This window comes from Sinocyclocheilus rhinocerous, unplaced genomic scaffold (assembly GCF_001515625.1).
Source record: "Sinocyclocheilus rhinocerous isolate Xijiao unplaced genomic scaffold, SAMN03320098_v1.1 scaffold365, whole genome shotgun sequence".
Classification (NCBI taxonomy): Eukaryota; Metazoa; Chordata; class Actinopteri; order Cypriniformes; family Cyprinidae; genus Sinocyclocheilus; species Sinocyclocheilus rhinocerous.
Genome location: NW_015659915.1, coordinates 652,669 through 676,759, shown reverse-complemented (window position 1 = coordinate 676,759; position 24,091 = coordinate 652,669). Strand labels below are relative to the sequence as shown.

At 37.5% G+C, this 24,091-nt stretch overlaps 1 protein-coding gene and 1 pseudogene across 1 annotated transcript in view; one reads left to right on the top strand and one right to left on the bottom strand.

Annotated features, from left to right (window-relative positions):
- Positions 1 to 5,468, top strand: part of LOC107724251 (dihydrolipoyllysine-residue succinyltransferase component of 2-oxoglutarate dehydrogenase complex, mitochondrial-like) — a 40,724-nt gene extending 35,256 nt beyond the window's left edge. The window contains exons 12-15 of the mRNA XM_016533086.1: positions 368 to 441; positions 1,386 to 1,469; positions 2,359 to 2,526; positions 4,900 to 5,468. Coding sequence (XP_016388572.1) covers positions 368 to 441; positions 1,386 to 1,469; positions 2,359 to 2,526; positions 4,900 to 5,034 — 461 coding nt within the window. The 3' untranslated portion in view covers positions 5,035 to 5,468. The remainder of the gene's footprint in view (positions 1 to 367; positions 442 to 1,385; positions 1,470 to 2,358; positions 2,527 to 4,899) is intronic.
- Positions 5,469 to 8,748: 3,280 nt separating this feature from the next.
- Positions 8,749 to 23,530, bottom strand: LOC107724248 (ribosomal protein S6 kinase-like 1; annotated as a pseudogene).
- Positions 23,531 to 24,091: the final 561 nt, after the last annotated feature.

Sequence of the window (24,091 nt, the reverse complement as noted above, 5' to 3'; positions counted from 1 at the left end):
AATTTGGACATTTTCACTTTGGGGTGTACTCACTTTTGTGGCCAGTGGTTTAGACATTAATGGCTGTGTGTTGAGTTATTTTGAGGGGACAGCATATTTACACTGTTATACAAGCTGTACACTCACTACTTTACATTGTAGCAAAGTGTCATTTCTTCAGTGTTGTCACATGAAAAGATATAATAAAATATTTACAAAAATGTGAGGGGTGTACTCACTTCTGTGAGATACTGCATATATATTACACAAATACAAATATTTTAGTTATTTCACAGTGTATTGTGGAACTGCAATTGCGAGATATAAACTCGAAAAAGTGAAATGTATATTGAAAGCTATTAACTGTTGTTGATTTTAATCTGCGCAGTCATTGATGACACAACCAAAGAGATCGTGTATCGGGATTATGTGGATATCAGTGTGGCAGTCGCGACACCGAAGGTAAATCCTACACATTTATGCCTCTTATGCAGAAATTAATACTTTCTTTCCGCAAGGATGCATTAAATTGATCAAAAGTGACAGTCATTAGTTAAAAATTAATGTTATAACCGCTGTTATATGAATATGCTGTTCTTTTGAACTTTCTATTCATCTGTGAATCCTGAAAAAATGAATCACAGTTTCCACAAAAATATTGTGCAGCACGACTGTTTTCAACATTGATAATAATCAGAAATGTTTCTCGAGCAGCAAATCAGCATATTAGAATGATTTCTGAAGATCATGTGACACTGAAGACTGGAGTAATGATGCTGAAAATACAGCTGCACATCACAGAAATAAATTACAGTTTAACAGATATTCACATAGAAAACAGATATATTAAATGGTAATAACATTTCACTGTTTTTACTGTATTTTTGATGTATGCAGCCTTGATGAGCAGAAGAGACTTCTTTAAAATATTTGCTTAGAAAAAAGATACTTCATTCATTTTAAGATTATTTGATGAATAGAAAGTTCAAAAGAACAGCACTTATTTAAAAAAAAAACGTTTGTAACATTATAAAAATTTTTACTGTCACTTTTGATCAATTCAATGCGTCCTCGATGAGTAAATGTATTGAAGACTGGAGTAATGATGCTGAAAATTCAGCTTTAATCACAGGAATAAATTACATTTTATTAAATATTCACATAGAAAACATAATAATATTTCACAATATTACTGTTTTTAGTTCACACACATGTAGCCTTGGTGAGCAGAAGAGACTTCTTTCAGAAAAATCATATTTTAGAATGGTGACATGATTTCCATAACAGCAGATGTTTAGCTTGTTCTCTTTACTCTCAGTCTTATAATATCAGTCATCGTCGCTGTAGTAATGTGCAGGTGTTTCTGGGCCCTGTGTGTTGAACACATTCTCATCTGCGTCTCTCAGGGGCTCGTGGTTCCCGTGATCAGAGGCGTGGAGGGAATGAACTTCACAGACATCGAGAAAGCGATTAACGAGCTGGGAGAGAAGGTGAGAGCCGCTGTCTGAAGACACGCTTGTTCAGCTGCAAATGGAGCGACTAACCAGAAATCTTTATTTAGCTAAATATGTTACATGACCTAAAAAAACAGCGGTGGTATCATTGGTCAAACTGATGTCAAGTGAAGGGGAAAAATCGAACCGTGTAATTTCTGAAAAACGCTGCGGTTTATGACTCTAATGACATTTTTAAGAGCGTTAATCAGTTACTTTTATGCATTTCAAAGACGCTTTTATACAAAGAACACAGTAATCCTCCAAAGAGCCAGCAATGATCATGATGTGCAGTAGCAGATTTATTACGCGACTAGATTATTAAGCAAACTAGAGAAGAGAAAGAAGGCTGTTTTTCATTTAAATATTAAACACATCTGCTAGATTGTTGGATTGGGTGCCAGTTTCTGACTTGTTTTCCTGTGTTTTCGTCGTAGGCTCGTAAGAACGAGCTGGCTGTTCATTTGGACAACTTTAAAGATGATTTTGTCAATATTTAGATTTTTTTGCACCCTCAGATTCTCGATTTTCAGATAGTTGTATCTCGGCCAAATATTGTCTGATTCTAACAAACCATACATCAATGGAAAGATTATTTATTGATGATGTATAAATCTCAATTTTGAAAAATTGACCCTTATGACTGGTTTTGTGCTCCAGGGTCACATTTATGCACAGACACTTTCATCCAAAGAACAAAAGTAATTCACCTAAGAGCTTACAACAATCATAATGTACGGTAGCAGATTTATGAGACGACGATTAGGAAGCAAACTAGAGAAGAGAAGGAAGGGTGTTTTTCTTCTAAATGTTAGATTGTGGGATTGGGTGTTTTTTTTCCATGTCTGGCCAGTTTCTGACTTGTTTTCCTGTGTTTTTGTCGTAGGCTCGTAAGAACGAGCTGGCTGTGGAGGACATGGACGGCGGCACCTTCACCATCAGCAACGGAGGAGTGTTCGGCTCCATGTTCGGGACTCCCATCATCAACCCGCCGCAGTCGGCTATTCTGGGCATGCATGGCATCTTTGAGCGGCCCATGGCCATCGCTGGGAAGGTTAGATGGGAACGGCTTGATGTTTTCTGTGCCTTGTGTCAGTCGAGTCTTTAACAGTAAAAGCTCCATTCATTTCCTCCATAGCGACATTTTTGTTAATCAGTGGTTACCCACTAACCCTTATGTTTAAAACAATCATGTTGAATTGATGTAGGAAAAAATACATTCTCAAAGCAGCCTCCACCAATCAGAGAGATGGGGCGAGAAAACAGCACTTAAGCTCCACCCACTCTGGAACTTTATTTTCACTATGGGGGGAAAAAAAGAAAAGATAATTGCTATGTTTTATAAAACATGGAATAACCGTTTTATAAAAGCTATAATCCCCGTGAAGCCGTGGTTTACAGTGATTTTATAACAGCTAAGGGGCATTGTTAGGTACGGGTTTACAGTGATTTTATAACAGCTAAGGGGCATTGTTGGGTATGGGTTTACAGTGATTTTATAACAGCTAAGGGGCGTTGTTAGGTAAAATAATTTACATTTTTGTTGCTGTGTGTTTATTTTATGAAACCTTGCCATGTACTGTATATGTAGTAAACATTTAATAAAAGCAATAAGCCCTGTGAAGCCGTGGTTTACAGTGATTTTATAACAGCTAAGGGGCGTTGTTACGGGCGGGTTTATATAGGTATATATAAACCCGTACCTAACAACGCCCCTTAGCTGTTATAAAATCACTGTAAACCACGGCTTCACGGGGCATATTGCTTTTATAAAACGGTTATTCCATGTTTTATCTGACGATTGTTTATTTAATTTTTTTTTTATCAAAGTTGGAAGTTTATATCTTGAAGTTGTCTAAGTTAATATCTCACAGTCTCTTCTGCGTATCAAGGCTGTATTTATTTGATCAATTCAATTCACGTTTATTTGTATAGCGCTTTTCACGATAATATTGTGGAATATTGGAATTTCTAATATTGTTTTCCTATTTTAATATATTGTAAACTGTAATTTATTTCTGTGATGCGCAGCTGTATTTTCAGCATCATTACTCCAGTCTTCAGTGTCACATGATCTTCAGAAATCATTCTAATATGCTGATTTATAATAAATGTTGAAACTGTTGTGCTGCTGAATATTTTTTTTGGAACCTGTGATACTTTTTTCTTTGATTATTTGAGGAATAAAAAGTTAAAAAGAACAGCATTTATTTAAAACAGAAATATTTTATAGCAATATAAGTCTTTACTATCACTTTTTATCCATTTAGCACATCCTTGCTGAACAAAAGTATTAATTTCTTTAAAAAAAAGAAAGAAAAAATGTTCTGACCCCAAACTTTTGAATAGTAGTGTATATTGTAATGCAAAAAATATATATTTTGAATAAACACTGTTGTTTTTTAACATTTTGTTTATCAAAGAATCCTGAAAAAAGTATCACAGGTCCCGAAAAATATTAAGCAGCAAAATTATTTCCAACATTTATTATAAATCAGCATATTGAAATGATTTCTGAAGATCATGTGACACGAGACTGGAGTAATGATGCTGAAAATACAGCTGCGCATCACAGAAATAAATTCTATTTTAAAGTATATTAAAATCGAAAGCTGTTATTTTAAATAGCAATAATATTTCACAAATAAAAATAAAATTTCATGTGTTTTTGATCAAATAAATGCAACCTTGATGAGCAAAAGAATCTTATTTAAAAAAAAAAAAAAAAAAAACATTAAAAATCGTATTTATCCCAAACGATTTAACGGCACTATATATGCATATTTTGCAGGGCTACAAATCTAATCAACAGCTTTAAATTAGTTTTATATTTCTGCATTGTTTTTAATTTGGCATTTGCAGTGATTCATTAAAGCAATAAGCCCTGTGAAGCCGTGGTTTACAGTGATTTTATAACAGCTAAGGGGCGTTGTTAGGCACGACGCGAAGCTTATTGCTTTTATAAAACGGTTATTCCATATACGTAGTAAGGTTTCACAAAATAAAACGGAGCAAATAAAGTGTAATGATATTAATAAAAACAGTATTCTTCCACCAAACAATGTAGTTCCTCAGAAACAGTTGTGGTTGCTACAAAGTGGTTGCCGAGCAACACACAAACGTAAACAAAGGTGTATGTTACTTTGTAGAGTAATTTACAACAGCTTCGAACGCGGCTCAGCCAATCAGAATCAAGGACCGGAACTATCTGTTTTATAAGGGATTGTAGTTCGCCTCATTACAGCCTAAGTTTACAGTCCTAGTATCCTTGTGCTTTTGCCTGATTTTTGAGACCAGAGTTTGGCATGTTGTGATTCTTCTTGTTTTCTTTAACTCTCCACGGGGAAATGAATGGAGAAGTCCAGCGCTGCTGTGAAAGCATGTGTGAGTGAAGCTCTGGTGCTCTTCTGTTCTCTGACGTGTTCAGGTGGAGATCCGGCCGATGATGTACGTGGCTCTGACGTACGACCACCGCCTGATTGACGGCAGAGAGGCCGTGACCTTCCTCAGAAAGATCAAATCTGTTGTGGAGGACCCTCGGGTGCTGCTGCTGGACATGTGAACGCTCTCCAAACACGTTCTCATCTCGACCCACAAACCCCATCTGTACACTAGGGACGGCCGCGTCAGGATTTGCATTGATTAGCTTCATGTTGAGTTGTTTTACCATGTCTATGTCCGCTGGGTTTCCACTGTATTATGGAGGAAGGCGGTCCTGTCATTGTATGTACAAATCTGCGCACAAAACATGCCCTGTGCAATTATTGGTTTCTAAATGGAGAATAAATGATAGTAAAATACAGTATATGATATATTTAATCTCTTGGGTGTAAAGCGAGCGGAGCAGAAACACTATGTTCCAGTGAGTCGCAGGTGCTTGTTTTTGTACTCCAGACCATCAGATCCTGTCTGCCTGTGTAAAAAAAACCACCTAAATGAGATTTTAAACAATAAAATCAATGAAATGCTCACGCTCTGTCGTGTCTTTCTGACTGCGTGTTTCTATTCAGCAGCCAGCAGTCATGTGTGAGAGTCTTCAGTAATAACCGGAGAATAAATCATGCGACAAACATCAGCTGAACTCGCTCTCAGAACGCAATGTTGCTTAAGCTCCATTAATCACTTTAAATAGTTTGGATGGAATTATTCCTTCAGAAATGTAACAAGGTCGGAAGTTTTAAAGTTTAACTTTGAGCACAAGGCTCCATATACGTAGTAAGGTTTCACAAAATAAAACAGAGCAAATAAAGTAATAAAATACAAATAATAAAAACAGTATTCTTCCACCAAACAATGTAGCTCCTGAGAAACAGTTGTGGTTGCCGAGCAACAGACAAACGTAAACAAAGGTGTATGTTACTTTGTAGAGTAATTTACAACAGCTTCGAACGCGGCTCAGCCAATCAGAATCAAGGACCGGAACTCTGTTTTATATTCTGTCTATATAGAGAGATAATAGTTTGTTTTACTATCATTGAAGTACTATTATATGTTTTGTTAATATTTTGAATTGGAATTTATTTTTATATTTTCTGTTTTTGTTTTTAGCTAAAGTTGTAGTTTTGTTTTTGTCATTTATTAGTTTTTTTATACCTATATTTTTATGTTTATTTTTGTCATTTTAAAGGAAAATTTGAATTATTCCATTGACAGCTATCTGAAATAAAATAAGTTTTTTATATTTTATTTCAGTTAATGTTTATTTACAGTTAAAGGTAATGAACATTTTTCTTTGTGGTTTTACTTTTAGTTAAAGATATAAACCCTGGTGGGGACACAACTTCAAGTCTTTTTAATGGTACATTATTTAACTAAAATGTAAACTACATAAAACACAAAGGATAGAGGTGGATCTTGCAGATGAGTACAAACATCTTTCCAAAAACATCTTCAGCTCAGATAGAGGGACTGGACTCTGTAATTTCAAAGAATTTTGAATAAAGACAAAATTCTAGAGTTTATTTCTATGTGTTTTTGTTTTTTATCCAAATGAACACATTTGCTAATACAGCACAAAGGATGAAATAAATCATGACAAAGACTATATATATATATATATATATATATGGTTTGTTAGGTTTGGTATTTGGTAGTTAGGTTTGTCAAGTGTTCCAACATTTTGTTTTGCAAATTTGCATTTATATTAAGAAATAGAAAAGACACCTGCTTTCGTTGATTGTGTTCACTCAGACTCCGATTCACACGGAACTAACACTGGACACATATTACTGATGTGTGTGTGTGTGTGTGGTTGCGTTTAACATGCATGCAAGGCTTCTGGAGAATATGAAAGTAAGTTACAGTGCAAGAGTCTGGTCCACGTCTTCATGTTCAGGGCCGGATGTGGTGACAAGAGCTTCTAGTTTGGTCACATGCTTAGGATGCTTTGAGGTCACTTGGTTTGTTATTCTCACGCCTGAAAGATTAGAAACCATAAACCTCCCCTGCTTTACTATTCCACAAACACGTGGTTTATTTATTAATACTCTTCAAAGGTCAAAAAAAAAATTTAATGAGAAGGTTTTGAGCTTCTAATCAGACATGCATGTTAATACATTTGCTCTGACAGGTAATATGCATTTATGTGCTTTCAGCAGCATTTCTCATGTAAGAAACTGGTAAGAAATGAGTGGTTTTATTCAATGCAATCACATAAGAAGCATTCAATCAGAAATGGAAAGGACAGAACACATGACTGAGTGTTTGGTGTTCAGTAATATTGCATTTCAGTAAGTGCAAAGTGGGACACTGCAATTCATTTTTCTTAGACATTTGAAGTCGACTGTCCTTGATTTCACTGCAAGTGTTGTGTAGAAAACTGCTGATGTGGAGAAATTACTCCTGCTGCCACCAGATGGTGGTAAAAGTACAACTATGAACCATAAATCCTCCTTAGACATCCAGAGTCCTTTGGGACTTTCAATGCTGTGATCCGCTTCAGACCGTCACAAAAGATTCACCCGCATTCATTTTTTCTGCTCGTCAAATTAAAATAAAGTGAGTTGTTTCCACTCCTACAAGTGATGCTGAAAATCAAATCTGAATATCTGCAGTTTTAAAAATATCTGAAACTCTTAGTCCATGATCAGATTAGCATTCTACTCTTACCATTTCATTATTATATAATATTGCATACTGTTGATAGTTTACTGTATTCAGAAACACCCAGACTGTACTTGTCAAAACGTGCAGTATAGCACTTACACACTTACATTTCCATCAGCTGTGATTTATCACGCATTTAGACTCGCTTTGATTACACTGCCAAAAAAATGAAGCATAACAACTTGAAAAGATTCATAAAAAGAAACAAAACGTGAAAATGTGCTCACACTCAGGCCATCCCAGATGTAGATCCGTCAGAAAAAATGAGATGATAAAAACATCACAATAATCCACAAGTAATCCACAGCACTCCAGTCCATCAGTGAACATCTGGAGAAGACAAAAGCTGAAAAATACGAGTCCATAATCCATAATAACTCTTCCTCCAGTGAAAAAGTGCATCTGCTGTTGTCTCTCGCATCTCCAGCCACATATTAGTTTAGAGCTGTTTAAACGCTGCTTGATCTGTGCAGATTTCTCTCCTGATTCACACCAGAACGCTTTTTCACTGGAGGAAGCGTTATTGTGGATTATGGACTCTATGGTGTTTTAGTTAAAAACGTCTTAATGCTGGATTAGTTTCAGCTTTTGTCTTCTCCAGATGTTAACTGATGGACTGGAGTGCTGTGGATTACTTGTGGATTATTGTGATGTTTTTATCAGCTGTTTGGACTCTCATTCTGACGGCACCCATTCACTGCAGAGCATCCATTGCTGAGACACTGATGCAATGCATTTTCATTTTTTGGGGTGAACTGATCCTTTAGTGACAGCTGCCACTGAAGATGGCTGTCATGTGATACTTCTTTTTACTGTGCAACAATGCAGACTGTTTTTAAAAGGTATAAATATTAGTACTAGTAATCCAGTCCAAACAGAGCCTTAGGGTGATAAATAGATAGGCCAAATAAAGATTCACAACATTGTAAAAATATTTTTTTTTTTTTGGGTGAACTGATCCTTTAGTGACAGCTGCCACTGAAGATGGCTGTCATGTGATACTTCTTTTTACTGTGCAACAATGCAGACTGTTTTTAAAAGGTATAAATATTAGTACTAGTAATCCAGTCCAAACAGAGCCTTAGGGTGCTTTCCATCTGGTGAGATCACTGACATAAATAGGCCAAATAAAGATTCACAACATTGTAAAAATATTTTTTTGGGGGGAAAACATTCATAAATATGCTATATTTTGTTTTTTTAAGAGAGGAAATTCAGACTCCGAATGTGAATCTGTGCTCATCTTTAGTATCTGGAGGTGTAATGGCAGAAACAAATGGAGGGGGTGAATACTTTCGGAAGGCACTAGGGCGTCTGAACTGAGCTGCTGAGTGTGAGCCACGGCACGGAGTTAAAGAAGGGATGACTCTTGATGTCGCTCACGCCGCCGCCTCCTGATCCCAGACGATAACGCGCATCAAACTGCAGCAGCTGCGGGACACGGGAAGAAGAAAACGGCAGCAGCGGCTCAACGTCTCACATTATTAGTTAGGAAATGCAAAAAGAGAACACAAAACAAGCATTAGAACAAGACAGGCATACTCCACAAACAGAGCACAGATTATGCATAGGTATAACTGATAAAGATAATTTACAATGCTTTCAAGCTTCATTCATCCGTGTTCTTAGTATTTCATGGCCTGTAATATCATGTATTATTTAAAGAGGACATTGAATGCCCATTTCCACACTATTATTCCTTAGGGTCTTCATGATATGTCTGTATCATACTTTGGATAAAACTCCTCAGTGGTCGTGTAAAACAACACCCTTTTACCTCGTCAGAAACAGCTATGTTCACAGCAAGCCGTTTCGGTGCATGTCTCTTTAAATGATAATGAGCTACTGCTCACCCCGCCCCTCTGTTCTATTTTTTGGGTATTCTGTGGCACGCTACCATCAAAAAGAAAACGAATCCACTGCATGAAAATGAAAAGACTCTTACATTCACTTTTACATCCAACTACGAAAGGGTGGAGATATGCTAATATGGGACAGTCTGTCAACGGAAGTGGGCGGGGCCTGAGCAGTATGACATCATACTGCGCAGAAAATCAAAACGGTTTGATAATTTAGACTGTTTAGGTGTTTTGGGGAGTGAATGGATTTTTATCATTGTAGGGTGGTTGTGTCCACTCACTGCTAAGACACATTTATATGCAAACACCTATTTAAAGACATATTTATGTATGTTTTTCCATACAGTATTCATGCAAGACAAATTGCAGATGCGAGTCTGGATTTGGGGTCCTCGTCTGATTTTAATGCAATGTAAACTGCATAATAAAATGTAAGTCAACACACACACAGTGAGGTCTCATGTCAAGCTAAAGAAACTGTTTAAAGTGTGTATTGTCAAGTTGAACTTGAGAAAGAAGTATGTTTATCCCCTATCAGATGACACATAGGTTAATGAAGAGGTCCATCGAAGCTCCTCTGACCTAGTCTGGTCCAACCCTTGAACCCAAAGAGTTATGCTGCATTCAAGTCCGTCCATGCATTTCATTAAACTCATAATTACAAAAATTACATTGTGACATGAAGACAAATTGCAGATGCGAGTCTGGATTTGGGGTCCTCGTCTGATTTTAATGCAATGTAAACTGCATAATAAAATGTAAGTCAACACACACACAGTGAGGTCTCATGTCAAGCTAAAGAAACTGTTTAAAGTGTGTATTGTCAAGTTGAACTCGAGAAAGAAGTCTGTTTATCCCCTATCAGATGACACATAGGTTAATGAAGAGGTCCATCAAAGCTCCTCTGACCTAGTCTGGTCCAACCCTTGAACCCAAAGAGTTATGCTGCATTCAAGTCCGTTCACAGCTACCATAATTATGCATTTCATTAAACTCATAATTACAAAAATTACATTGTGACATAATGTAAACACAGAAATGGCATCGGCCTCAACTCTACTGCTACATATCAGCGTTTGATGTCATTTCATAAGCATGCTCTGTGTACTTTCTTTGTTTTCAAGAGCATATAGAGGTCCTGCCCTGCAAACACTGAGCATACTATCTATGAGTTTGCATTGAGAGAGCAGGTACCTCGGTGAGAAGCGAGGCGGCTGCAGCGCTGAGGAATTCTGGGATATGGAGCGGAGTGTGAGGGTGAACACCTGTAGGGTGGCACTGCCACAGGGGCTGCGGAGAAACAGAGTTGAACAAATGAAAACACGCTCTCCTCTCAAGATGGTCAAGACGATTTTGGTGCATTTTTAATTGAAGTAGTAGATTTTTGGGAACTGCTATAATACTTCAACAGCCTAATAATATGGCAAAACACATAACACAGCAAAGGACTCTCATCCAACCATCTGGGCCATTTTCAGTCATTCATGGTTTAGTTTTAAGATCGTTCATTTTAAACCAGGAATAAAAAGAACTGCTTACCGTGCCAGTAAGAAGCTCATATAATAAAGCTCCAAGACTCCACCAATCACACGCCTCGGTGATTTTTGACACGCCTCCAATCTCTGCTCCAAATCAGTAAAAACAAATACAACTTCCTATTACATCTCAAGAGAACAGAATGTGTTAGTAATCGTGAAAAACCGTTTGAAATGTTTCACCTGGTGCACAGTACATCTCTTCCATTGCTTTCGGGTTAATTTCAGGCTGAACTTCTGTCCACTGTCCAAAGTACGTAAGACACGCATCACCTGTGTGCAATATGTTTGAGCAACCGTTTGAAAATACTAAAAACTGCTGTTGTCTTTCTTTTGTGAAACACAAAAAGAGATATTAGACAGAATGTCCAAGCTGCTTTTCCATGCAATTAAACTGAAAGGTGATTTACACTGTCAAGCACCGAAAAGGACAAAAACATTTCATAAAAGTAAATAAGCAGTCAGTCAATAAGTCCTATATTCCAAGTCTTCTGAAGTCATACGATGCTTTGTGTGAGGAACAGACTGAAATTGTATTCATTAATCACCAACAATGTTCCCGCTTCGCTTCACCTCTCAAGTCTCATTTGCAGTCAAAAAGACCTAAAGCTAAATCCAACGGTAAAGAACCAATACAGTTTAGCAACGATGATGTGATAGTAAGGCTAGCATTGTTAATGGTAAAGCTGGCTTTTTTATAACTGAAGCATGATATTTTTACACTTTTTCAGGTTTTGAAAGTATAATTCGCAATTAATTTCTTTGTATGGAAAAATCAGTGGGAACATCTCATTTACATGGGTGAATTAATGTTTAACGTTTCATTTACTATAACAGATAAACAATTTTTTTCCGATAAATAAAACACCACACAATAATAATGCATAAAAGTGAGCATTTGCATCAAACAGAATAAAGTGCAAACTGAACAAAAGAACAACTTTTGTTATTTGTTTTTAAATATATTTAAGAGCAAAAGTATCAACAACAAACATTTCCAACCAATTCCTGGGATCTCTTCTGGTCTGCCATGTTTTAGTCCTCCAGATTAAAGTGCAAAAAATGTGAGCATGTTCACTTTTTCTGGCTTGAGCTCCGTGTTGTCATCTCTGTCAGTTTTGAGGCCTCCTCAATGCAGAAGTTCACTGTGGCTTCAAGGTGATCAGAAAAGCTTCCTTTAAACAAAGCTTGTCAAGTCCATCACCTTCTTTGCATCATCAGTGTACCTGGACTCAAAATCTGACTTCATTAACCTTTTCAGGTCTTTGGTGAGGGCACTGTCTTCATTTTTCACCTCAATAATGTCTGAGATGGTGTGACTTAGCACCGGCCTCAGGGCTGACAGGCTTACTCTGCTCTCTGAGGCCAAAGCATCAGTGAAAGCACTGAGTGGTTCAAGGATTTTTAAGACTTTGCATCAAATGCCATGCCCCTCTCTCAGTTGCCAGTACAGCACAGACTGCCTGCTGTTGTTCAATAAACCTCTGCAGCATTTTCTGAGTCGATCCCCATCTAGTGACTACATCATGGATGAGTGACCTCTGAGGGATGTTTAAGGCCTCTTGTTTATTCCTGAGCTCTCTTCTTCTCTTCCAGCTTCTTGAAAATCCCTGCACCAAATGTCGACAAGCTCGGACAGCTGTGTCCACCCTCTGAGCTTTAGAAATGGCCAGATTCAAGTTGTGGCCAAAACATCCAAACCACTGGGAGGGGAAGGGGGTCTCACTCTCGAATGCCTTTTTCATGTTGGTAGCATTATCAGTTGTAACACTGACAAGACGGTCTTTGTTGATACCCCACTCTTGTAACATGTTATCAAAAAATTCTAAAAATCAAAAAATTTGATTGAAGTTTCCAATCTAAGAGGTAGTGGATGGTGAAGCTTGTATATGGATGACCACGTCCTCCACTGCTGATCCATAGGTCAGTGGTTGCTGCATACCATTTTCCCTGGGCTATATGCTTGCCAACTTCCTCTTTTAGACTGTTGTATATTCTGGGTAATTCTGTTTTTGAGAAAAACTTCTCTGAGGGAACTTTGTAAAGTGGAACTGTAGTCTTCATCAGTTTCTGAAATCCTGGTTTTGCTACTGTGTGAATTGGTATCATGTCCTTGGCAATATAATATGCTATGGCATGATTGATTTCTTTGACCCGATGAGATGAGGGTCCATATGAAGCCTGACGCTGGAATGCCTCTTTGACTGTTGGCTGAACGATGGCTTCAGCTGAAGATGAACCAGCACTGCTACTCTGTAAAATAGACAGGAAAAATATAACTCCATACCTCTAAAAATGTACAAAGATGCTGTTCAGACATGCAAAGTAATGCTGAAATTGAAAATCTTATTTTTTGTTTGTTTGATTAAATATGATTTAAAAAATTATATTCCAAATAAATATAATTCTTTCATTCCATAGTAGTAATGGAAAAAGACACAATGATGATATTTGCATGCTCTCTTGCAGTACAATAGTATAATCAACAATTTAGATATATAGCCAAATATACAAATAACATCTAGATATTTAAATGAGCATTACTGACACATACTAACATACTGTCTGTACAACAGTAGTACTGCAATACACGTTTTTTTTTTTTTTCTGAATAACAAGCCAACAGGTTAGCTAATAGAGCTAGAAAAACATTTATAAACTGCAAGTTCACCTGCACTGTGTGGCAGACAGTGTACAATTGTGTTGCATTCCATCAACTTACAATCAAAATAATTATTCTGGCACACTGTCATTAATTGTACAACTTACTTTTAACTGATTATTGTATTTTAGTTGTTAAAATACATGACAAACTTTAGCATAGCTAGTGGAGTTCTAGCTAACTCTTAAACTACGTTGAAACAAGCTACATGGCAAACGGAAATAACAGTTCACGTAATTTTAACATCCTGTCCTTCAACTAGTTGTTTTTATTTGGTGTTCAACACGGAAATGAGAAGTAAACTTACCTTTATCTCCCTGAATTGCACTGAATGGTTGTCGCAAAGATGAGCGAACATGTTAGACGTGTTCCCGTGTTTCGCTGCCACTTTCCGTCCACATGTCTTACACAAAGGTAAACCGTCTTCGACAGCAGTCCCTCTGCATTTTTTCGAACCCAAAATATTTCCAAACCACTGACTTTACCCTTTTAGAAGGGGGATAAATTGTCGGCAGCATTCCTCATTCCGCCATGCTTCTCCTCCATGTGGGAATTGTTTACATCAGAGTGCGCATGGCTCTTTTACGCAGCATACAGGCAGTGTACTTTGATGAAAAAGCAGCTAATGCACATTCTAAAAATTTACATTTGGATCTATAATTATTCACGGTATTTTGAAGTGTCCGCGATAACAACACCGTGCATATTCATTACCGTGATTTATCGCATTACCGAATACTGGCACATGTCTAGCTCCAACACACCTGCCAGTAACTTTTTAGTAATCCTGAACATACTGATTAGCTGTTTCTGGTGTGTTGGAGCAGATTGGAACTAAACTCTGCAGGATGGTAGCCCTCCAGGACTAGAGGTAAAGAGCCCTGACCAAGGATAAAGACTTTCCAACAGGAGACATACCACTATTGCGGAGTAGAATATTTCGTGGGTTGAGGTCCTGGCACACAATGCCCTGCTCATGAAGACTTTCCAAGGCCAACAGAATCTGAGCCCCCCCAGTCGCACCTCATCCTCAGGGAGTCCCCGTCTACCTCACTTCGATTTGGCACTGAAGTTCTTGGCCTTAATTTGGGGGTAATGGCCCAAGCCATCCACCTTCACCTGCTGCTCTAGTTCAGTCTCGCTCCAACAGGAGCTGTTTGTGGTAGGTGCTGACAGACAGGAGATCATGCCAACTTGTGGTTGTTTAAATGAAGAGTTGAAGAACTGCCAATTCTCCGTGTCCTCCTTGCCAACCTCCCTCACCATGTCACCAGTGTTCACCCGAGAAGAAAAGTCTAAAGAGATACTTTCTTGTTTTTGAGGTGTACATTCAAATGGATTGCGATGAGAACTGACTTTGCTCAATTCAGCCACAAACTGTGAAATCTGTCCATTTCCACTGGGTTTACAGTTAGGGACACCTTGTTCATGAGGAAATCCATCATGCGCTTGGTTTCGTGGAGGTAAACGTGATGTATTGGGAACTATCTGCACTCTCTGTGGAAGAACATCAACCGTGCTGCAAAGGGTTGGTTGTGCGTTTTCACCAAATAAAGAGGCTGGAGTAATCTGAGATGCAATGCTGAATCCTAGAATATCCGAGTTTGATCCTGGTACAGTGAAACTCAGACAGTCCTGAGCAGGTTCCAAAGCATTCCAAGCTTTGTTCCGATCTATGCAAGAGTCAATGCGCTCAATGCGGACATCATTTCCTAGAAGGTCGGAAGTGACATCAAGACAATCCCGAGTGTCCATAATTACACAGGGATGAATGGGAAGAGGAAAATTATCCTGAGTTAAAGACTTGAGACCATTGGGTAGACCAATAGAAGGAAGCTCATTATCTGTCTTTGTTGCATACAAACCTAGAGAACCCCGCTGCTGGCGTCCTAAATCTTCACAGTAGGAGTGGGTTATACAGTTTTCAAGACAATGTTTTGTTGGGCTGCCTGGACTCTCAAGAGGTTTAGTTCTCTCATAATTCTCATTGAGGTAAATCTCTTGGCGGAGAGCAGGGAGGGTGTAGCTGTTCTTCAGATAGATCTTGTGCTGGTTGGGGCTGAAGCATTCTGGATGCTCCCTGACAGCTTCACTTCTGACCCTGTGAAGTCTGGAAAAGAGTCTTCCACCTGTAGAAAAGCAAAAGGCAACTTCAGGGAACATAAGTGTGGATCAGGGTTCTTCCAATCTGGACCTTGAGGTCCACGGTCTTGCAGAGTTTGGCTCCAACCCTAATTATACACCTGAACCAGTTAATCAAGGCCTTTAGGATTACTAGAAAATGAAAAGGCAGATGAGTTTGATCGGGGTCGGAGCTAAACTCTACAGGATAGTAGACCTCCAGAACAAGATTTGAAGATTCCTGATATACATATTTTTTTCTGAGTGTGTGCAACAAACAATATTCCCATGTATAAACTCTGCATCAGCAATGCTTAACATTTTCCCTGAGTATTATATCTTGACTCTAGTCCATCCCTTTCATTATTAGACTTCAGCACTGATTTGGATACTACAGAACAGGGGTGTCCAATTCTGCTTCTGGAGGGCTAATGACCCTAAAAGCAGGGGTTCTCAACTCTAGCCTTCGAGGTCCACTTTCCAGCAGGGTTTATCTCCAATCTTGACCAATTAACCTGCCTGTAGCTTTCTAGTAATCCTGAAGAACTTGATTAGCTTGTTCAGGTCTGTTTGATTAGGGCTGGAGCTAAACTCTGCAGGATAGTAGCCTTCCATGGACCAGGATTGAACACCTCTGGTGTAGAGCATAATATTGTTTTGGATTTGTGTTGAGAATAAAGTTGGTACTTGTGAACAGGCTTTAGTGTGGTTTAGATTCTTCCTATCAGATCACTACCTCTATGATGACAAGCTGCCCACCTCACACAGGTTAAAAATGGAGTGCCGCAAGGCTCTGTCATTGGACCAAAGCAGTGTTTCACAACCCTGTTCCTGAAGGCACAACAGCAGTACACATTTTGGATGTCTCTCTTATCTGACCCATCCATTTCGGGTCTTGAACTCCCTACTAATGGGCTGATGAGTTGAATCAGGCATTTTTGAGTTTAAGAGTTTGAAAATGCATACTGTTGGAGTGCCTCCAGAAACAGGGATGGGAAACACTGGACCAATGGCTTCTGAATGAACTGTCTATAAAGGATGTAGGGTCTTATCATATATGAATACAAAACTCTGGAATAGCCTTCTGGGTGATGTTTGAGACACAAATACACTTTCATTTTAAGTGCAGACTGAAAACCCATCTTTTTAACAAGGACAATTCTCAAATTAATTTCATAAGATTGGGTTCCCCAGCAGAGTGTTGGTTCCTTTTAAGGTTTGTTCCTCATTAACTACGTAGGATATTTTTTCTTGCTATTATCCGTTTTTGTCTTGAATTCTGTCAAACTGCTTTAGAAAAATATACAATGTGAAAAGTGCTACAGAAATAACCTGAATTAACTCACCTTGAACATGTTCTAGATGAAGGAACACAGTGTCTTCACTGACATAGTATTTTAGCAGCTTCACCATGAAGGGCACTCCCTGAGGAATGATGGTCGACCTCTCACGACTCTTCCAGCTCGACTTCGGTAAACTCTGTCCAGCAAGCAGAATTTTTTGGTTTTACAGGTAAACACACTAGAATTAGGCTCTGTTACTAAACCTAGTGAGCTGCCTCTTCAAACAGCCTTTTAAGGCAACATAAATGTGCTTGTGACATACACTGCAAAAAAAGGCTTATCTTACTTAGTATTTTTGTTTTGTTTCTATTGAAAATATCTAAAAAATTCTTAAATTAAGATGCATTTACTTGATAAGCAAAATTACATAAGATATTTAGTCTTGTTACTTGGGAGAAAAACTGAATTAAGTGCATTTTGCTTAAAACAAGTAAAATTATCTGCCAGTGGGGTAAGTAAAATTTGCTCAGATAAAAGCGTCTGCCAAATGAATAAATATAAATGTAAAATTCTCTTGTTTTAAAGGAGACATATTATGCCCCTTTTTACAATATGTAATATAACACCGTTATCGCTTGCGAAATCAAAATGATGGCGCCGTGGGTGTAAACTTACAGATTAAGGGGCAATAATATTATAATGAGATCCCTTTGCCACGAAGGGAACGAAATCAGATGCGCTCGTTTTCTCAGACGCTTGCAGAAAAAGGCTCACCAAAACAAAGTTACTGGGTTAATCTTTTTCACATTTCCTTGGTTGGTAGATGCACCGGAGACCTGATTATAGCACTTACAACCTGGAAAAGTCAGATTTTTATGATATGTCACCTTTAAGAATATTTTACTTACCCCACTGGCAGATAATTTTACTTGTTTTAAGCTAAATGCACCTCATTTCGTTTTTTTCCCCCTGGAAACAAGACTAAATATCCTATGGCGTTTAGCTTACCAAGTAAATGCATCTTAATTTAAGATTTTTTATTTATTTTTTGATATTTTGAGTAGAAACAAGACAAAAATACTAAGTAAGATAAGCCTTTTTTGTAGTGTAACGCCTGTTCCAAAAGGTAATGCAAGTGCAAGATGATGGTTTCAGAATTTCTCTTTACAGAAAATAAAGTGATTTCTGGATTACGATGTTGACTATTTCTTTTAATAATGAAAAAATGATTTATTATTCGAAATTGCAAAGTATCTGAACATCATGGTAGCATTTTGTATTTCCTTTTAGTTTCTGCTGATTCAAAATTTAGCATTTTTGTTTTGTCCACCCATCTCTGTGATATCTATTTAAGCTTAAGCTTAATATCTCAAGTGTCTGGTTTCAGTAACCCGAGACGAGTTTGTACTCGGATTCAGGCACAGCAGCTTTTAGCAGGATCAGTCCAAACAGACTCGCAGTAATAACAGAAGACGTGAGTGTATTCCCAGAGCTGGATCCAGTTGGCTGGTCTGATTCCAGCAGGCACTCACACAGCGGTGTGGTCAGACAATTTCTGAAAGGAATCCATACGCTACAATACTTCTGTCTCAAATGCCTACCTTAACGATAAATGTCTCCTTGCTTATCAGACTTTCAACCGTCAGCACCTGTTGAAGACAGATTTATAACTAAAAGACTTTTTTAATATCTATTGCACTTCCAAAGACATTAACTTTCTGGAAGATAGAGAAATGACTGACTAGTTGTCAACCACAAGGAGCCTGAGAGGAGCAGATATTTCACACATACCTTATCAATGATTCCAACGACTTTGCACATCGCCAGATTCTCCACCGGTGAACTTAGAGGTCTGATCGACCGAAAGTGCAAGCTACTATAACCCTAATGACCAGGAAAAGAACATGTGTCAAGATAAAAATAAACAGACCATGGCCTGTATGCTATATCTGCCTTAGCCTCACACAGCCAGAATATTGTTTAACATCAAAGGTCTAGCTCACATTGCAGCAAAGAACCACCCATTTAAGGCCTGTTCACACCAAGGACAATAACTACAATGTTTTAATAATCACTTTAACATTACGAGAGTCCTATGACGAGTCCTACAACGATATATCACATTCAGAGCGATTTTTCCAACTGATGAATGATCAAAACATTCAAACCATCAGAAGCTATCCAACTTTAAAAAGCTTGAGTATTCAAAGTGACATAAGAGCATTTCTCATCTCATCTACATAAAAGTGTGGCTACAAAAGTAAAAAACTCAAACCAAAAAGAGACATGCTCAGTGGAAGCCTAAACAGATATGCTGTCATGCACATTCGTCACCTACTCCTAAATGAGAGGATCCTTTAGAGATGTTGTCTTGTAAGTAAGAGATGAAGATCTCCTCGGCTCTCTTCAGATATTGAGTGGTCTTTCGTTTCACGGCTTCACGTCTCTCTGTATTTGGATCTTTCTATTGAAAATATCTAAAAAATTCTTAAATTCAGATGCATTTACTTGATAAGCAAAATTACATAAGATATTTAGTCTTGTTACTTGGGAGAAAAACTGAATTAAGTGCATTTTGCTTAAAACAAGTAAAATTATCTGCCAGTGGGGTAAGTAAAATTTGCTCAGATAAAAGCGTCTGCCAAATGAATAAATATAAATGTAAAATTCTCTTGTTTTAAAGGAGACATATTATGCCCCTTTTTACAATATGTAATATAAGTCTCTGGTGTCCCCAGAATGTATCTGTGAAGTTTCAGCTCAAAATACCCCACAGATCATCTATTATATCATTTTGAAAATGGCTATTTGAGGTGGAAACAGAAACATGCTGTATTAGAGCATGTCTCTTTAAATGCAAATGAGTTGCTGCTCCCCGCCCCCTTTCTGTTTTGGTTCTGATTATCATGTTTTTGGTTGGTAGATGCACCGGAGACCTGATTATAGCACTTACAACCTGGAAAAGTCAGATTTTTATGATATGTCACCTTTAAGAATATTTTACTTACCCCACTGGCAGATAATTTTACTTGTTTTAAGCTAAATGCACCTCATTTCGTTTTTTTCCCCCTGGAAACAAGACTAAATATCCTATGGCGTTTAGCTTACCAAGTAAATGCATCTTAATTTAAGATTTTTTATTTATTTTTTGATATTTTGAGTAGAAACAAGACAAAAATACTAAGTAAGATAAGCCTTTTTTGTAGTGTAACGCCTGTTCCAAAAGGTAATGCAAGTGCAAGATGATGGTTTCAGAATTTCTCTTTACAGAAAATAAAGTGATTTCTGGATTACGATGTTGACTATTTCTTTTAATAATGAAAAAATGATTTATTATTCGAAATTGCAAAGTATCTGAACATCATGGTAGCATTTTGTATTTCCTTTTAGTTTCTGCTGATTCAAAATTTAGCATTTTTGTTTTGTCCACCCATCTCTGTGATATCTATTTAAGCTTAAGCTTAATATCTCAAGTGTCTGGTTTCAGTAACCCGAGACGAGTTTGTACTCGGATTCAGGCACAGCAGCTTTTAGCAGGATCAGTCCAAACAGACTCGCTGTAATAACAGAAGACGTGAGTGTATTCCCAGAGCTGGATCCAGTTGGCTGGTCTGATTCCAGCAGGCACTCACACAGCGGTGTGGTCAGACAATTTCTGAAAGGAATCCATACGCTACAATACTTCTGTCTCAAATGCCTACCTTAACGATAAATGTCTCCTTGCTTATCAGACTTTCAACCGTCAGCACCTGTTGAAGACAGATTTATAACTAAAAGACTTTTTTAATATCTATTGCACTTCCAAAGACATTAACTTTCTGGAAGATAGAGAAATGACTGACTAGTTGTCAACCACAAGGAGCCTGAGAGGAGCAGATATTTCACACATACCTTATCAATGATTCCAACGACTTTGCACATCGCCAGATTCTCCACCGGTGAACTTAGATGTCTGATCGACCGAAAGTGCAAGCTACTATAACCCTAATGACCAGGAAAAGAACATGTGTCAAGATAAAAATAAACAGACCATGGCCTGTATGCTATATCTGCCTTAGCCTCACACAGCCAGAATATTGTTTAACATCAAAGGTCTAGCTCACATTGCAGCAAAGAACCACCCATTTAAGGCCTGTTCACACCAAGGACAATAACTACAATGTTTTAATAATCACTTTAACATTACGAGAGTCCTATGACGAGTCCTACAACGATATATCACATTCAGAGCGATTTTTCCAACTGATGAATGATCAAAACATTCAAACCATCAGAAGCTATCCAACTTTAAAAAGCTTGAGTATTCAAAGTGACATAAGAGCATTTCTCATCTCATCTACATAAAAGTGTGGCTACAAAAGTAAAAAACTCAAACCAAAAAGAGACATGCTCAGTGGAAGCCTAAACAGATATGCTGTCATGCACATTCGTCACCTACTCCTAAATGAGAGGATCCTTTAGAGATGTTGTCTTGTAAGTAAGAGATGAAGATCTCCTCGGCTCTCTTCAGATATTGAGTGGTCTTTCGTTTCACGGCTTCACGTCTCTCTGTATTTGGATCCACTGTAAGACACAGAAAACTCTGCATTAGTGTGGAGATCTATGATTGGCTAAATCCTGGCCTTAATCTTAATGCCTACCGGAACATCTGCCATTTTATCAGTCATGTTATTGTTTTTTTCTAATGTAGGTCTATGGAGGATCTGTGTTTCATGGAAATTATCAAAAAAATACAGTTCCCAGGAAGTTCCCAGGATACAAGCATTTTTGTTTTCCTTTTCCAAACCATAATTGCTCATGCTGTGGAGTGAATTACATTTTGTCTCATTCACAAATGAAAATTTCTGTATAGATGGAATTGGAGTCATTTGAGAGTTTCATTTGTTTGATAAGCAAGTCTAAATATGTTGCATATTTGGGTGGACTGCACCTGTTGCCAAGGGTTGTTGAGTTTTTAAAACACTTCCTCTAATTACTGTACCTCTATGTATCTTGGTATTGCTTTTTATATGTGTTTCACTTGGTTTAACCACAGCAGCTGACTTTCTGTCATGGTCCCCAGCAACTCTCGTGATTCTTGCTATTTGGATCAAAAACTGATCTATAGTGCACATTACAAATGAAATGTTCATTTTGCACACCCTTGTTCTCTCAAATGATACACACAGCGTAAATGAAAGATATTATTATGTATGCAGCTTTAATGATTATAGCTGGAGTTTTTGCAGGAGCTCAGACAGTGAGCTTGCACTGAACTGAAGTGATTGACAGCTTCAGTGATTTTAAAGACAGCGCTCTTTACTTACCGTTACTCACAATCTGAATAAAAGTTTTATTTTCATGCTGCTAACCACACACTACAAAGTTTTGGGAATGAGATCCATGTTTAAAAGTGGCATTGAATCCAAAATTGTGATGATTGACCAGGATAACAATAGCGGTGATATGTCAAAATAGATCTATGCATTAAGTCCTAGTAGACTAATAGACCTGCCACTTCTTCTATTACACGTTATGCATTTCTTTGTTCTTCATTTTATTACTGCCTAATGACTTCCAAAGCAATGTTTACTTCATTGAAAAATATTTGAAGGCTGCATGATGTTTTAATGTTTCCTAGTATGTTTTTTAAGTATTTTGTTCCGTCTTTGATTTTGCTTTGGTTTAGTGTCTGTTTTCATGGTTGCCTTGCTTTCTAAGTGTGTTCTTAACCATTACTGGTTCTCTACAGCTGTGTGTCTTGTTTAGTTCCTCGTTTAGCCTACTCTGTGTATTTATAGCCCTTGTGTTTCAGTGCAGTTTTTTATTGTCATTCAGTTCGTTTATTGTCTATACATGTCTTTTCTACCTGTTACAGTTGGGTTGTCCATTGGATTGTCTTGGTTTATCTTCATTTAAAATAAAGCTAAAAATGTGAAATTAAAATTTGATCCTCTCCTACTCCTTCCTTCACCACAAGGTGACAAATTTATTTTTTACTTCTTCTTTTTCTTCTTATTCTTTATTATAAATAATAATAATAATATAAATTAAAATAATAATCATATTTATTTTTATTATTATTTTCAAATAACAATTTGAAAATTAAATAGTTCCAATAGATTTTTTTCTATGAAGTGAATATTTATTTATTTATGTGCTAAGACTGCTATTTGCCTTGATTTTGATTACATTAAATTAGAAGTGAATCAAGGCAACGAGTTGCACTTTGAATCAAAAAGTCTTTGGCCACTTTTGGTCCACTCCAGGTCCAAGTGTTTAAAGATCAGTTTTTCACACTCTAATTTTCATTTGCTATATATTTTGATGACATTTCTATTTGGCACCGTAACAGCAGTTATATGCCCAGAGGACATAGCAGTAAAGTATTCACCTTGAACTCGACTCCATTCTTATAGTAGCTGAATGCCGCGTCGTAGTCTTCCTTGACTTCTCGGTCCAGTGCCATGCGAATCTGTTGGGCTGCATCTAGCAGATAGTCTTTCTTTGCCATGTTTGTCAGTCAGCTGGAGAGGACAGGCGTCCACAGGAACCAGAGCCAGGTGTTGGGTCTGTAGTTGTGAAAACACTTGTGGCACATCTCTGGACACTAAAGACCCTCCAAGCAGCCCCTATGTCAAAATCTAAATATTGAGAAAATCATCTTTAAAGTTGTTAAAATGAAGTTCTTAGCAATGCATATTACTAATCAAAAATTAAGTTTTGATATATAAAATATCTTCATGGAACATGATCTTTACTTAATATCCTAACGATTTTTGGCATAAAAGAAAAATTTATAAGTTTGACCCAAACAATGTATTGTTGGCTATTGCTACAAATATACCTCAGCGACTTAACACTGCTTTTGTGCTGCAGGGTCACATTTATGAATTACCATAAATTACAATTAATGTGCTATATAAATAAAATTGCCACAATTTGTTACATTGATTTAGAATCTCTGGAAGCTTATTTCTGCCATGCAATATAATAATAAAAAAGGTAATTGCGACTTCTTCTGACACTTTTTTTTTTCTCCAAATTCTTAGTTCTGATAAGAAAAGTCATAACT